This window comes from Genypterus blacodes, unplaced genomic scaffold, assembly GCF_046128005.1.
Source record: "Genypterus blacodes isolate CSIRO-AG114 ecotype Tasmania unplaced genomic scaffold, CSIRO-AGI_Gbla_v1 ptg000107l_1, whole genome shotgun sequence".
Classification (NCBI taxonomy): domain Eukaryota; kingdom Metazoa; phylum Chordata; class Actinopteri; order Ophidiiformes; family Ophidiidae; genus Genypterus; species Genypterus blacodes.
The window spans coordinates 2,552,356-2,566,842 of record NW_027466911.1 but is presented as its reverse complement, the minus strand read 5'-3'; the positions used below and the strand labels follow the sequence as shown (position 1 = coordinate 2,566,842).

The 14,487-nt window shown below is 42.1% G+C and overlaps 1 protein-coding gene across 1 annotated transcript in view; it reads left to right on the top strand.

The window, feature by feature from the left end:
• The window catches only part of myom3 (myomesin 3), a 43,046-nt gene that overhangs the window by 27,506 nt on the left and 1,053 nt on the right, over positions 1-14,487 (top strand). The window contains exons 16-33 of the mRNA XM_076160804.1: positions 163-337; positions 578-699; positions 1,599-1,786; positions 4,473-4,599; positions 5,742-5,923; positions 6,219-6,333; positions 6,660-6,816; positions 7,157-7,263; positions 7,768-7,812; positions 7,941-8,077; positions 9,136-9,280; positions 10,291-10,350; positions 11,070-11,137; positions 11,257-11,370; positions 11,645-11,732; positions 11,954-11,992; positions 12,301-12,406; positions 14,125-14,288. Of these exons, the coding sequence (XP_076016919.1) occupies positions 163-337; positions 578-699; positions 1,599-1,786; positions 4,473-4,599; positions 5,742-5,923; positions 6,219-6,333; positions 6,660-6,816; positions 7,157-7,263; positions 7,768-7,812; positions 7,941-8,077; positions 9,136-9,280; positions 10,291-10,350; positions 11,070-11,137; positions 11,257-11,370; positions 11,645-11,732; positions 11,954-11,992; positions 12,301-12,406; positions 14,125-14,288 (2,139 nt within the window). The remainder of the gene's footprint in view (positions 1-162; positions 338-577; positions 700-1,598; positions 1,787-4,472; positions 4,600-5,741; positions 5,924-6,218; positions 6,334-6,659; positions 6,817-7,156; positions 7,264-7,767; positions 7,813-7,940; positions 8,078-9,135; positions 9,281-10,290; positions 10,351-11,069; positions 11,138-11,256; positions 11,371-11,644; positions 11,733-11,953; positions 11,993-12,300; positions 12,407-14,124; positions 14,289-14,487) is intronic.

Genomic DNA, 14,487 nt, shown 5'->3' with positions numbered 1-14,487 from the left:
GAACAGATGCCGCATCTATGAATAGCAAGACTTGTGTGTTTTGGTCTCTGTACTTTGTTATTTAGATTTTCTTGGAAATTGCATTCAAACTAGTTCACTTACATTGTTTAGGAATGTTTCTAATGATATTTTCCCTGAAACCCTCCCCTTTATTATATTCAGCTTTGCCGGCTCCACCTCACTCCATCCTGGCCTTCAGAGACACAAACACCTCAGTGTTGCTCCAATGGCAGGAGCCCGAAGACAAAGATGACATCCTGGGTTACTACCTGTACTCCAATGAGGCCGGCAAACAAGACTGGAAGACCGTCAACAACAAGCCGATCACCCAAAACAGGTGACATCTAATTATTCAGCAGTCTACTTAGTTATTTGGCAGTCTACTTGTTTATTTTACGATCATTTATTTATTCAGCAGTCTACTAATTTATTTTACAATCACTTATTTGTTCAGCAGCCTACTTATTTATTCTACAATCACTTATTTATTCTACATCTAATATAGTCTCTAATTACATTTGTAAGCATGGCCTGGATTTGATGAAGTGATCATTAAACTTGATTCTCTCCACTTCAGGTTTACAGTGCATGGCCTTCAGACCGGACGGGACCATGTGTTTAGGGTGAAGTCCGTGAGCAAGGCGGGAAACAGCAAGTATTCAGACGAGTCTCGCCCCATCATGGTGAAATCAGCTCTGCGTAAGTGTATCTGGAACAAACTCTGATGCTCTTAACTGAAAAAAAATGCATGATGGTGTTGTTTTGTAAGAGTTAAATTGTTATTCCCACATAAAAAACACGAATAAACAGATACACAAAGAGATAGATAGGCTTCAGTAGATACCATAAAGAGGTTTAAATGTCTGCTTTAGGTGCCGTCGAGTTTGCCGTCTAGACCTCAAACTCGGTCTCCAGAGTCTTTCTGAATGTGTTTTTACTGTCGGCGTTAAAAGATTCCTCTGTGTAATAAAATCACCCGAGCGCTCTGCCTGTGTGGACGTCTCATTCAAAGTTTGACCTCTGCACATGTGGTACTTTACTGGCGCATGTAATGTTTCTGGTAGGAGGCTGTTGTCGTATAATGGTGCTCAGTAGTATTAGGACATATTCAGAGAGTACACCCTCGTGATTTCACTGTCTACATTATGGATTGTTAATCAAAAAGCAATGGCCGTGATGCCATGTTACTCCAGAATGTAGAATGTAATGGTAGGTAAGTCTTTTTCTCTGGTTCTGTGATCTCAAATAATGTGTTCTCTCTAACGCTGTACAGTGATGAGTCATTGTGCCTCACTTACTACCTGGGGATATATGTCTCAAGTCCAGTTCAGCTCCTTGTGTCAATCCAATAATGTTGTTAAATGAACTAGAGTGATAGAAATGAACCACTTAGAATCGTAGTAATTTTTTTTCAGCCCTCATTTCAGATTGATTAATGTTGTGCCCCTCTGCTGCCTGCTCCAGACACGAGTTGCAGCCGGCAAGGGAGCTTGTGGCATTTCTCGGTCTATTTAACAAGAATGGCTACCCGCTGAGAATCTGCTATCTCTCACCTGAAAATTTATTTATTTATGTATTTATCCCTCCGTTTGGCACAGATGTTCCCTCCTCCCCTTCTGCCGTGGCTCTGTTGCTGTGCACTGACTCAGAGATGGTGCTGACCTGGAGAGCTCCTGCCTGTAGTGGAGGAGACCCTGTGCGTGGCTATTACCTGGACCAGAGGGAGGACGGCACGGACACCTGGAGGGAGGTCAACGTGAAGCCTGTGAGGGAGAGGCAGTTTAAGGTCAGCAACACCACAAGAGACCAATTAATGCACTCTCTGAAAGGGCATCGCTTTATGGAATTATGCTGGAATGTGGTTTTTCATTGTTGCACAGCTTTTCAGAGGATTTTCCTCTTATATTCTGGCCAAAGCTTAATGCCACAAGGGTTTTCTTACTATTATATAAGAATATATAAGGTCCACTTCTATTCCATACACTGGCCTTAGGCACTGATGATACAATCTGTGATCTATAGGTAAACAAAGAGGTGAGCTAAATCCAAAATAAGAGGGTTCAAATCTGCGTTCAGCATTAAATTGAGTGACCTTTTAATACCAGATTAATTTACATCACAGCAGGAAAACAAACTTTGTGTGAATAGATTTGAAAATGATTACTCTGTGTAAGAGCAAGAATAACCTCATACTTTAATATTAATGTTATGGAAACAGCTCACTCCACCTCTGGACCCAGTATTAAAAACAAAATAACGTGCACTACTTTTCATGGAGGAAGGCCTCTATAGTGAAATGTGCAAAAAGCACAGCAATAAGATTTGTAGCAACCATTAACAATAAGAGCTTTCTTTTAATATAATTATAGGAAAACATGTTATCTTAACAGTTTGAAATAATGGTAATATTGGCTAAAGCTCCCGCAAACACATTGGCAGTGTCACTAGGCAACAAGCGGTGTCCATGGAGACCAAGAGGAAAGTTTAATCTTCAACCAGTTTTATGAAGATTACAGGTGCTCCATAGTTAGACACGGTGCAAATGTGTAATGTTTCATCTGCTGTGTTGAAAAAGACATAAAAAAGATAAAGTTAATTACAGAGAAAATCACTATAACGCTGTAGATCAAGATTACACCTGGAAAACTGTGAGGTGCAGACTGTTTTCCCACCACAGTTGAGGATTGTGAACCCGTTATTTCAAAGAACGACTCTGGCAAAACCATGCAGCGCCCCCTGTTGGGTTAAGTAAGTGCTTACAGTTGCCTCACTTCTTCAAAAAAGCACATTTGCACTCACTCATGTTATGCTTTCACTGCTCTGGGGGTCAGAATTCTATATTCCTGCATTAGATTAATTTAAACAGTGATTGCGCTCGGAGCCCTTTCCTCCATAGCTTGTGCAGGAAATGTAAATGAATTTGCCCTGAAAGCTTCCACAACATTAACAGACACAAAGGCATGAAAGCGCTCCTTCATCTACCTCCCACCAGTTTTCGTCTTGTTGTTGATAAAGGTGTCCTGAGGCAAAGGTCATGGTCTCCACACTGCCAAACCTGCTGATGTACCCTCCAGCAAGATGCTCACCCTGTATTTACACCACAGGCACCATAGTTTATTGTCAGACTCCAAGCAGTGGATGATAAGAGAATGTTCTGCTCGGGGGAGGAATAATGTGTGTCAAAAACCATCAAACACAGCCAGTTCGCCATCTAGTGGTTGAAAAATATAGGTCCTTTCATTCATTTTGGCAAATCTCTTTGTATTTCTGGAGCGGGCCGCGTATTGATCTGATGAGAACATTGTCGCTTCACCTAACTGTGGTTAGAGAAGGATCTGTAGTTGATACCAGGGGGGGGGGGGGGCAGTGGGTGGAGGGAAATGGGCTATTCAGACAGTGATTGCTATTACTGTGGAATAAGCTCCCTCTGGTTGTGTCAATTGGTTGTTGGGAGAGAGCCTAGAGCGGCAGCAGAAGTTCACAACTGTTCACGGAGGCGATAAAGGCCTTAAAGTCTAAGTGGTTGTGAATAGGAAGATCAATGATTAGATCAATATGGCTGAATCCCCTCTCTTCGTAAAGCCTGTGTCTTGGGGGCTCGGCGTAAATGCTGCGGCAGCACAGACAGAGCTAATACCCTATCGAAGTGCCTGCCTGCTTCAGTTGAGGGGGGTTGTGTGTTACTGTACTAGAATGGAAGCCGAGTGTGAGAGTGCTTCTTCCTCTCAGCCTCGCATGATCTTTCAGCTGATCTGAGATAGTCTTTGCATTCAGGCCTCAGTCTACTTAGAAAGGCACACAAAAGAACATGGCAGCCAACTCACCGCAGTGTGTTCAGATGATGAAAGAGGCTTAGGAGAGTAGAGGTGGCAGTGTTTATGGTTGATTGAGTGGCAGAAAGAAAGGAGAAGAAGACGCATTTGTCCTCTGAATCAGAGTAGAAAGGACATCTTAGAGATTTGTAGCAGTTATAGTTTTTGAATGAAAGTCAGTTTTTCCACATGTGTTTTTTCAGGCATCATCTGCCTTCAGCTCTGTGTCTCTGCTGAATTGGCTGCTCCGTCTGTTTATAAACAAACGAAAGCTTCAACAGATGTGAGCTTTAGCTGTCTGTCAACTTTTTCATTCATTCATGCTGAAAACATTTTCGAGGCCTTCACACTTCAATCAGACTTTCAGGCACTTCTTCAGCATTCAGCAAAACCTTTCAGCAATTGCAATCACAGCGCAGTTTCTTCAAGAGATGCATTTGTAGTTTTGCTTTTACTTTCAACTCCTACCTTAGAACAGTTATTATTCAAAAAATACTTTTGATATTCACCATGGCACACAACTGTAGGCTGTCTTTCACATAGACATTGGCTTCACGTCTGTGCCCCACTGAATGCATAAATGTATGTGTACAGACTATACTATGAAAACAATATGCTTTTGTTGGCAATCGTCATTTTAAGTCTAATTTGTCACCGTAGGTTTGCAACCTGACCAGCGGGCACCACTACCGATTCCGAGTGTTTGCTGCCAACATTGTTGGCGTTGGGAAGCCCTGTGATGCCAGCGAGGCTTTCCTGTGTGAGCGGTGGACAATGCCAGAGCCAGGTGAGGAGACATTTCACCAGCATTCATTTCCTACCATTATGTGAACCTCCATTTACCAATTTAAAGGACACAATGAAACATGCTTATTATCACCCCACCTCAAAAACAAAGAGGCCAGCATGAGGTCCAGGGATAACATCTATTTGCATATTGTGCTATTTAAGTGCAAGCAGAGGTCAGCCGTTAATCCACAAATCTGCAATGGTCCAGCATTAGACTGTTATTTGCAATTCTAACTAGTTCTAATTTGTGTTTTTGTTTATTTTTTATTCGATTCTTCTGCCCTGGAGTGATAACGAGTGTTGAGTCTGATGGGAGAAAGTTAAATTCTTTATGAGATGTGGGCAGTGTTGATGTTGCTGATGTGCCTCTGAGCAAGGATGTGAAATAACAATACCAAAAATGGTGCTTTGACCTCATTAAAAGGCAGCAAACAAAACCGTCTTCTCATTGAGGTTTCAGAAAAGTGTCCCATGATCACACACACACTCACACGCATTCATCCATCCCATACCCAGCGGAACTGCCCCACTCATTCACTTCTTATTATATTAATACTGAAAATCACACATGCCACTTTTAAAACGCCTCTCATTAATCTAAGCAAATGGGCTTTCCTCTGTCCTGTTAATAATTTAAAAAGTGACCGAAAGTCATTAAGCAAATTAACTACCATGCACTGGAACCAAGTCAGCGGGGGTAAATTAAGCTAAGTCATTGTGCTGTTTTTGACTTTGCTGTTATTTTTAGTTAATTTCACCATGAGATCCAGTTCTGCCAAGGAAATATTTTTTGTTTACTTTCTGTCATGGTCACAGTGGGGAAATATTCATGAATGTCTTATGCCTGCCACCCTCACAGTCCTTTCATATTGCAGAGTGACATTTTACTAGTGGAAGAGAGCTGATGTTTTTTTTAGCGCACCATAAAAAGACTCCCCTGAGAAGTGGGTGTTTATGTATAGACACAAATGCCGCACACACACACACACACATACATAAACATGCATAGACACACAAACATCTCTTTCTGCCTCTGCCCTCTCTCTTTCTCTCCTTCTCAGTGCTCCTTAATTTACTGATCCTCTGCATGGATAAATCCTCCCTGTTATTCATCCCTCCTCTCTCTGCTCCCTCGCTCAGGTTGCCCCTATGACCTGGAGTCCAGGGAGGTGAGGAATGACTCCCTGGTGCTGCTCTGGGCCGCTCCCCTTTATGAAGGAAAGGGTCCCGTCACGGGCTACGTGCTGGAAATCAGCCAGGGTGATCAGTCGGACAACTGGACTGCCCTGAATGACGAGCCGATCCTTGACACACTTTACAAGGTGATTGAAAATGTAAAGTACAGGCGGTTATAATTAACAAAGGATTCTCCTTTAGCTGGTTTAACAGCGTTCATCTGTCTGCTGCATTCATCATGCCTGTATCTGATTATGATTGTAGCCATATGGATTATTAAACTAAAACCCATCAGTCTGCAGCCCCTTATTTATTCATTTTGTGGAAAATTGAAGTGGCCTAATATTTAATGCCTTTATGTCACCGTGGTACTAAATGGTGAAATATTCAAGAGAAATTATGACAAAGGATGATAAATATTTGATGTGTTATGACTTCCAGGTTTCGGGTCTTCAAGCAGGAGGTACCTACCGTTTCCGTGTGTCGGCTGTCAATGAGGCTGGGGTGGGCTGCCCGTCACTGCCATCTGAGCCAATCACAGCTCAGACACAACCAGGTCAGCAACCATAGCTCAAGCTGTGCAGATCAATTACACATACACCAAAACAGGAATGGTGTTGGTTAATTGCTGCAATAAATAACATGCAATACCAGGAAAGTGAATTAAAATAAATCACATTCAAATTAGAGATGGATGCAAATTAATAAATTGGAAATTATACATCCAAAGTTTGGTATTAGGTATTTTGCAATGTTAAAATGTGCAAACTTCAGGACATGTCTTCATGTAGGAAAACAAAGAAATAATGCAAGAAACAGATCGCAGCATAATTGATTCAAGTCAAAACCCTGACCCATACTGACCAATTTAATCTGCCCCAGGCACCAAAAACATTGAGATCGGCGTGGACGGTGACGGCTTCATATTTCTGTCCTACGAGGCTGACGAGATGAATGACAGCAGCGAGTTCCTTTGGAGTAAAAACTACCGAGAGGCCATTGATTCCGGTAGAGCCGGCGTGCAGAGCAAAAACAACAGGTAGAGTTTGCTCGGCGTGAGTCTGCAAGCACGGGTAAAAGGAGCTTCTTGTCAGGGGTCATTGAAGCTGTGAGAGAGATGGTTGCTGTTACTCTGTGACTCTGTGGAGAGGCCTTCCACATTAAATGCCCCTGTGAGTGACAGTCACTGCTTGTCCATCTTTGGGCGCACAAGTAATTCCTCTCATGCAGCTCCAGCCTGCACAGTTCCACACTGTTTCGTGACGACTTAGCACACGAAAACGAAACTCTCAAACTGTCTCAAGAAAGGTTACAGCACCCGAGGCTGCATGGTGGAATGTCGAACATAACTTCCTGTGATACTGTCTGTCCATCACCAGGTCCGTCCTCACCTTCACTGAACCCTCTGAACAGGATCTGGGTCTCTACGCAGTGGAGATGAGTGATAACCCAAGCTTATCCTCTAGCTACAACTTCACTGCTGAAGGTAAACTACAGACTGTCCCTTCAGCATTTGAATTATGTGTGTTTGTTTAAGAAGGGCATAAGAAACGTCACGCCTCTCTTACCTCTGGAAAAACAATATCACAGTCTTTGCTCACTTATGTGTCAGGCTCAGAACATATCAATCAACCCCCTCAAGACAGACGGTAACAGATTATTTACACAACACACAACTCTATTTAACTTTTCCAATTGTTGCTGAAGAAACGTGATGGTAGCAGGAATGATGGCCTCTTATACAGGTCCTCTAATTCTAAGAGTTTCAAGCTTTTCTCTGGAGCAAATGATTCCTCTGCTAGTGACAACAAAGCTCAAGTCCTCAATTAAGTTTCCTGCTTGCGGGTTTGGAAAATTAAGGCCTGTGCACGATTTGGTTCCACTCACTGCTTTATTTCTTTATATATCTGCGTATATGACATAATCTGTCTTGATCAAGCTGTTGGCACTAATTATGAAATGATATTCAGCACCTGTTTCTATGTTTTAGACCTTGAAAGACTGAAAGAACTCAGCTGGCAAGTCAGAAATCCACGTAAGTGCCTAGATAGATAAATCAAACCTCACGAGCATATAACTGCACGTGTAAATACAAGCATTTGATGGAATCTGATTGAGCTAAAGCCTGCGTTACATTCTGACAGATGCTTCTTGCTTTGGTAGTGATCGCGCTGAAGTCGGGCTGGCAGGTGGAGGTGTGTGAGATCGGCGGCGTGCGTCTCTGGCTTCAGACGGAGACTTTGAGCGATGCTGCCGAGCTGCGTCTCATCTTTAATGACAGAGAGGTTTCCAGCACTCCGGTGAGAATGCCTGCTGCACAGGTTTCCATGTGGGCCCCCGTGGGCCCTCAGTAAGGCCCTCACCATGTCAGGGTCAGGGGCAGTTTTGTTAGCATGCCACCTCATATTGTGACATATTCTAGATGAAACTATACACAGAGTGTGGGAAAGTCTGATGCTTCACATTAAGAATTCAGCTTATGTACCTATAATATAACAGGAACACACAAGGTACTATAGTATATCTCTGCTGCTTATTGTTTGTTTATTCTTTGCGTTTTTAGTAGGCAATCCCTTCATATAAAACATGAAAGTGGCTGCTTCAGATTTAGTAACATTTATTACTAAGATAAGTTGGTGGTAAAATGTGTGCACATGTCCTGCAATCTGTTTCAAATCTCTCCCAAATAACCCTCAAATTCATTTACATTCAGGAAATAGCCCAGTGGCAGCTGTAAAATTGTTGCAACAACCTTTAAAAAAAAGCAATTTCATAAAGACCATTCTTGTTGACAAAATAATGCTGCAAGACAGAAAATAGGAAAAATAAAAACTGTGATTCACTTGCCATTTTAAAGGGTAATTCAACTCAAACTGGCTTCAATAAAGCACCAGAATGACCAACATAAACAGACAATGAACAAACACCTTTAGTGTTATGGCACCAAGCTGAAACATCATCAGACACATCTGAATAGAGAGGAAAACAAATATGATGCACGTTATATTTGATTGTGCTTTCACTCCTCAATGAGATTTTGGGTGCGGTTGTTTGTCAGGCAGCTCTACTTGTCGCTTGTATTTATTCTCATCTATTCCATTATTTCTCCATATCAGAGATCCATCTGTGCAGCACTGATTAGACGCCATTTCCTGTTGCAAATTCAAAAGGCATTGAGCTGATTAGAGCCCTTAGGTTTACCATACCACACATTTTGCTTCACATATACTGCACAGTATTCATGCACTGGTTCCCATGGCAGTATATCCACACCTTACATATCTACACTATATACGTGTTCCATCTATTCAGTCTGTCCGCACCATATGTGTGCCAATGTGTGTTTTCTCCTCTGCAGCAACGCAAGATCAACTTCGACAAGGCCAAAGGTCTGGTGGAGATTCTGTTTCATCATCTGTCTCCAGAAGACGAGGGTTCATACACAGCTCAGCTGAGGGATGGTCGTGCCAAGAACCAGTTTACTCTGGTTTTGGTGGATCAAAGTAAGTCACTCACTCATATGCCACTAAATGCAAAAAAGTATATTAAATATTGGCTTATTGCCCTAATGGTAGACTTTCAAGTAACCATGACATTACAGCGTATGTTCTTTGTTGACTTTCCTTTTCTGATTGAATGTTGGGATGGGACATGAGACAATGAGAGCTCATTCTAAAGTGTTCACCCCATGAATGTCAGTTAGATACGGATGGGAACAGTGGAGTTGCAGGATTCACAGGGCTGTTTACTAAAGTTGGAGAATTGGTTTGAATGTAGGCTTTTTATGCACCATGAAGCCAAATCACTGTATCCACCCTCGCAGACGCTTAGACTTTCATACTTACTCCCTGTAAATCTGCTGCATTGCTGTATGTTGTGCTTGAGGACATAACCTACAATTGATAAACTAAACTTAAAAACAGAGCTGAGAGGGAAAGTCACCTTCAGGCCCCATGGTCACTTAGTGCTCATCTGATTTGATCAACAAAATTACCAATGATATAGGTATACATATATATTATAAATATGGTATGATAATATAAAATTCAGAAAGTGAGAAGCAAGCACTCACTATTATTAAACTATATATGAAATATGAACCCTGTACTTTACCATAACAGGAAGGAGCGTTCACAAAGTGCTGTCCCACTCCTCATGCAGCATCTTCAGCCCCTTTGCTGCACGCTCATATTTTCTCTGAGCACACAGGTGATGTTAATTAAGATAGAAGGTTCAGTGATAAGGGCTGAGGGTGGCTTGGGACTCAGCCAAACTCCCTATTTCATGGTGCTCTAGTTTCTTGACGGCAGAGATCTGATTTTGATTGAATCTTTGTTCCAGCAGCTAATAAAGAATCTCACAATAACTTCAACTTCAACCTGTGTTCAACATTTAAGACCAGGGTGTTTCTATGATTGTAATCAATCACTGCCATGTAAACAAAGTGATTTGTCTGGGGTGGGCGCGATCTATTCTACATTCATTCCAATGCTGTCTGTGTTTCTGACACCAGAGTTCCGGGAGACGCTGGCTTTGGCTGATGCAAAAAGACGTGACCATCAGAGGAAGTCCGGTGAGAGGCTAGCAAACACCACAAACTAAACCCAATCAGAGCCTCTGCTGCTGGGAGGCTACAAAGTACACAACCCAGCAGCAGCAGCAGCAGCAGCTTCACTCTGTTCAAATAAAAATCTTATTGCAGTGAGAGTAAACAGCCATTTGAACCCCTCTGAGGTCCTTAACCCATCAATGATAGAATGCTTGTGCTGCTTAGTGTATGATATAGCTGCATTAGATTCTTGAAACAGAGTCAGGTAAACAAAGAACAGTTGCATCCTGTGATTACTAATCGACATCTTCATCACTTGCACTTGTTGGTTCGCTCCACTCTCTGCATGGAGGCCAACGACCTTGTGCCCGCTTGTGCGAGGAGACAACCTCACCTCACATCAGCTATTCAAAGTCCATATGGCATTTAATCTGTTGCATTGGGTCTATTTCAGAAGCCCCACTAGGAATCAAAGTCCATGTAAATTGATTACAAGCAACATGCCACAATACAGGAGAGGTGTTTGACCAAGTGGGACGCGAATGTGTCTTTTGCTGCCGTATTATTTCTCATGCCGGGCAGCCGTCACTGCCAATACCGCACATCACTTGAGATGAAGTGCTGTAAATTGACATATTAATATATGCTACTGTTTCATTGATTATTTCAAAGGCCTGATTGGGTGATTGTCATTGTTCCAGTGGTTCAGTGGCAGTGATAAATCCTTTGTTCTGATTTCTAAGGACCCTATTTCCTGGAGTACCTGACATGGAGCGTGACAGAGGATTGTGAATTGATTATAAAGTGCAAGGTACCGCACGTCATTGCAGGGATTCTCACTGGCATATTACGGCTCTCCAAATTGCATAAATCCTATTTTTAGTGTTGCACGAACTGAATTTGTGATGCGGCGTGACTCTCCTCATACAGATTACAAACACAAGCAAGGACACAACCCTCAAGTGGTTTAAGGAAGGCGCGGAGGTGACCCCAGCCACTGTGTACGACAAGCCTTCAGGCCTCAGCACTCTCACTATCCCACAGGTATCCAAAATTAGTCCATCCTGTTCTATTTCAGGATACGACGGAGAAGGTTAAGAGCTCAGGTGAATTTGAATCAGCACTTCTAATGGCAGACAGGATGGTGAAAAAGGGAGAGAAAGACAAAAGCATTATTTTTGGTGTTCCCAGCCCAGTTCACCTTGGGGTGTATTTCAGGGTGATACTAGAAATTAGACAAGCATTTGACTTTTCTCCAGAGTTATCAATATTTCATGTGAAGAGTTCTGAATATATTTCCTGGATGGTCTTCCCTCAGGTTACAAAGAACGTAGGTGGCACGTACAAAGCTGTGGTGGCTGATGGGAGAGGAAAGGACGTCAGCACATTGGAGCTGCTGGATGAAGGTGAGACACAACGTAAATGTCTGTAAACAACCTTCCCCATTTGTTCCCGTGTAAATTTCAATTAATGTATATTTATCATCTATAATGGAAACGTTTTTTTTAGATCTTTTACCACTTATTTCTGTAACATTCTGACAGTTTGAGGCCTTTTTATTATTTATAAACTCCCACCAGCGGTATAAAACTCTGTCTGAAAGCAGCAATGTTGTTTTAATTTACAGAGTATGACAAGCTCCTGCAGCAGCTGAGCAAACAGTGTGGTGAGTTAGAAGCCCCATTATCGAGAACGACTGTGACATGTGCCAATATGTTGTTATTACATCAGGTGCGTTGTGTCGGCATCGGAACGATAAACATCTAAAATCTCTGTTAATTAATCTTACGCTGCGTGGTTTCAGAATATTAATGTGACGCTCCTAAGATAAGCAACATGTTTAAAATGAAAATGTATGCAAACTGTGCCATTATAATGGTTCCCCTCTCTCTCTCTCTCTCTCTCTCTCTCTCTCTCTCTCTCTCTCTCTCTCTCTCTCTCTCTCTCTCTCTCTTTCCCTCTCTCTCCACACAGCATTGTCAGCAGGCCCATTAAGTATTCAGAGCACTGCTGAAGGTCTCCAGCTCTACTGCTCTCTCAAATATTATATAACCTACTTGAAGGCCAGCTGGTACTTTAAGTGAGTTCACATGTAGAGCGCCTCTTTGACCCCCACACCCGCTCAATATTTCGCGAAGGGCTCGCAAGGAACAAAATGAGTAAGAAGTGTATAGAAATATTGAAAGTCGGCAGGTACAGAAACATTTAAATAGTAAAGTAGGGAGGAAACAGCTTCAAGTTGGCTTTAGTAGCTGCAGTGCCTGTGCATTATGGAGGTAAATGTGGGCAAGTGTACGTATCATAAAAATATCCTGTAGCAATTTGGCTGCACACACTGAAAAACAAGGCGGCAAAGTTGAAAGGCGATGCAGAAAATTAAAGGGATGATGTTGTTTTAATCTGCTGTGAAATGAATTCTTATTAGTGGCACTAAAGTCTCGGGCACGTTACCAAGGTTCAACTTCCGAAAGTTTAACATCTAAATGTGACAGAACAAGCTACGTCTTGGTTCCTGCAGCCGTCCTCTGCGTACAAGCACGAGCTCTTTAAATGTGACACTCAGGGCAGAGCTGGAAAGGTGCCTCAGAAGTAATGTGACAGCTTCACTCTGCTCATCTCTCCCAGTCAGAGAGAGAGAGAGAGAGAGAGAGAGAGAGAGAGAGAGAGAATAAATGAAGCAAAATTAGATACTTGTCAATATTTATTGGGCAATTAACTTTTCTGCACATTTGAATTTCAGACAGACAGACATCAACAGAGACACACACACACATACACACAGCTTGTTGATCATATTATAGAAAGGCACTCAAATGAGGGATTTGTATTTGATACACGACTGAGCTTATCACACATGCACTAGAATACAAAGTGTTGCCTTTTCACTTTAATGCTTTCATTAGCATCGACATCAAAGATGAGCTGAGCATCCTGCAGTGGTTTCACTATATGGAATATTAGAGTGACGTTAGACTCAAATTAACAGATAGAAACTTGGACTAAGGAGATAAAGTGTCATTTCTTACACCAACACAGTAGAAAGTATAGACAGTCTGTCACTTTAGAGCAGCTATTCGTGGCACTGGTTTGTCTAGACAGGGAGGGAACACAACCTGCATGGATTTAAGACTTTGGGCTGATGATCGGCACAGTACTGATTGACTAATCACAGTCTGGAACTATCTGGACTGGTAAATGAGGTCATCTAGCAAACATACAGCAACAATATGATTAACAGCAGTGATGTCATTTAGACTGGATCACATTGATCAATCATAATAATAATCATAACTGTCAAAGCTTTGTCTCTTTATGTTTCCTTATTCACCCATTTTCATGTGTATGACTATTACTTATTATCATTATCGCCTTTCCCTCTCTATGTATGAAAATAGTCTAAAAAAGGGTCTATATTCATATTCTTATTATCAGATGCTATCTTCCATAAAAACAATACATTTTGACACAGCATCAGTTCCTATATCACTACGTTAAAGGAAAAAAAGTGTGGAATAAAAAGGTGAGAACAGAATTACTGCACATCAGGTTTCTTAGCGCAGACTAACAGCGCCACCTGCTGGAGCTTTACAGGACTTACCTTTACCGAGTTCTTCACAAAAACAAGCCCAACTTAACTCAACTCTGTGAGACGTTCTGAGCCTGTAACCTCTCATCATTTCATGTCTCCTAACATTCATATTCATGGTAAAGAGAACAAACAGGCAAAGGCTTACTCTTTGTCTAAGCTACCCAAAGCAGCAGTAACAGATCGTATCTCTAAACCATTTCCCCTTGCAGAGAGAAGAGAATAGACCAGGAGAGCAGAGTGAAGCCTGGGTGCAACATGCAGAGAGTCTGGGCTGAAATCTTGAACCCAACAGACAGCGACAAAGGAAAATACACCTTAGAGATGTTTGACGGCAAGGAGACGCACAAACGTTATCTTGACCTGTCAGGACAAGGTGAGGAGGCGTTGGCCTTTTTGGCTTTCAGGTTTGATTTGAAGGGTGTCAGTTAATGTCGGTCAAACTTAGAACTAATGTTGTTGGATTGTAGGGACAGTGTGAAGCTCAGAATGACAACTGCAGCAATGTAGTGATTCATTCATATGCGTCTGTTGGGAATGATGCTGATTAAAGTACATTAAACAGTTTGAACGTC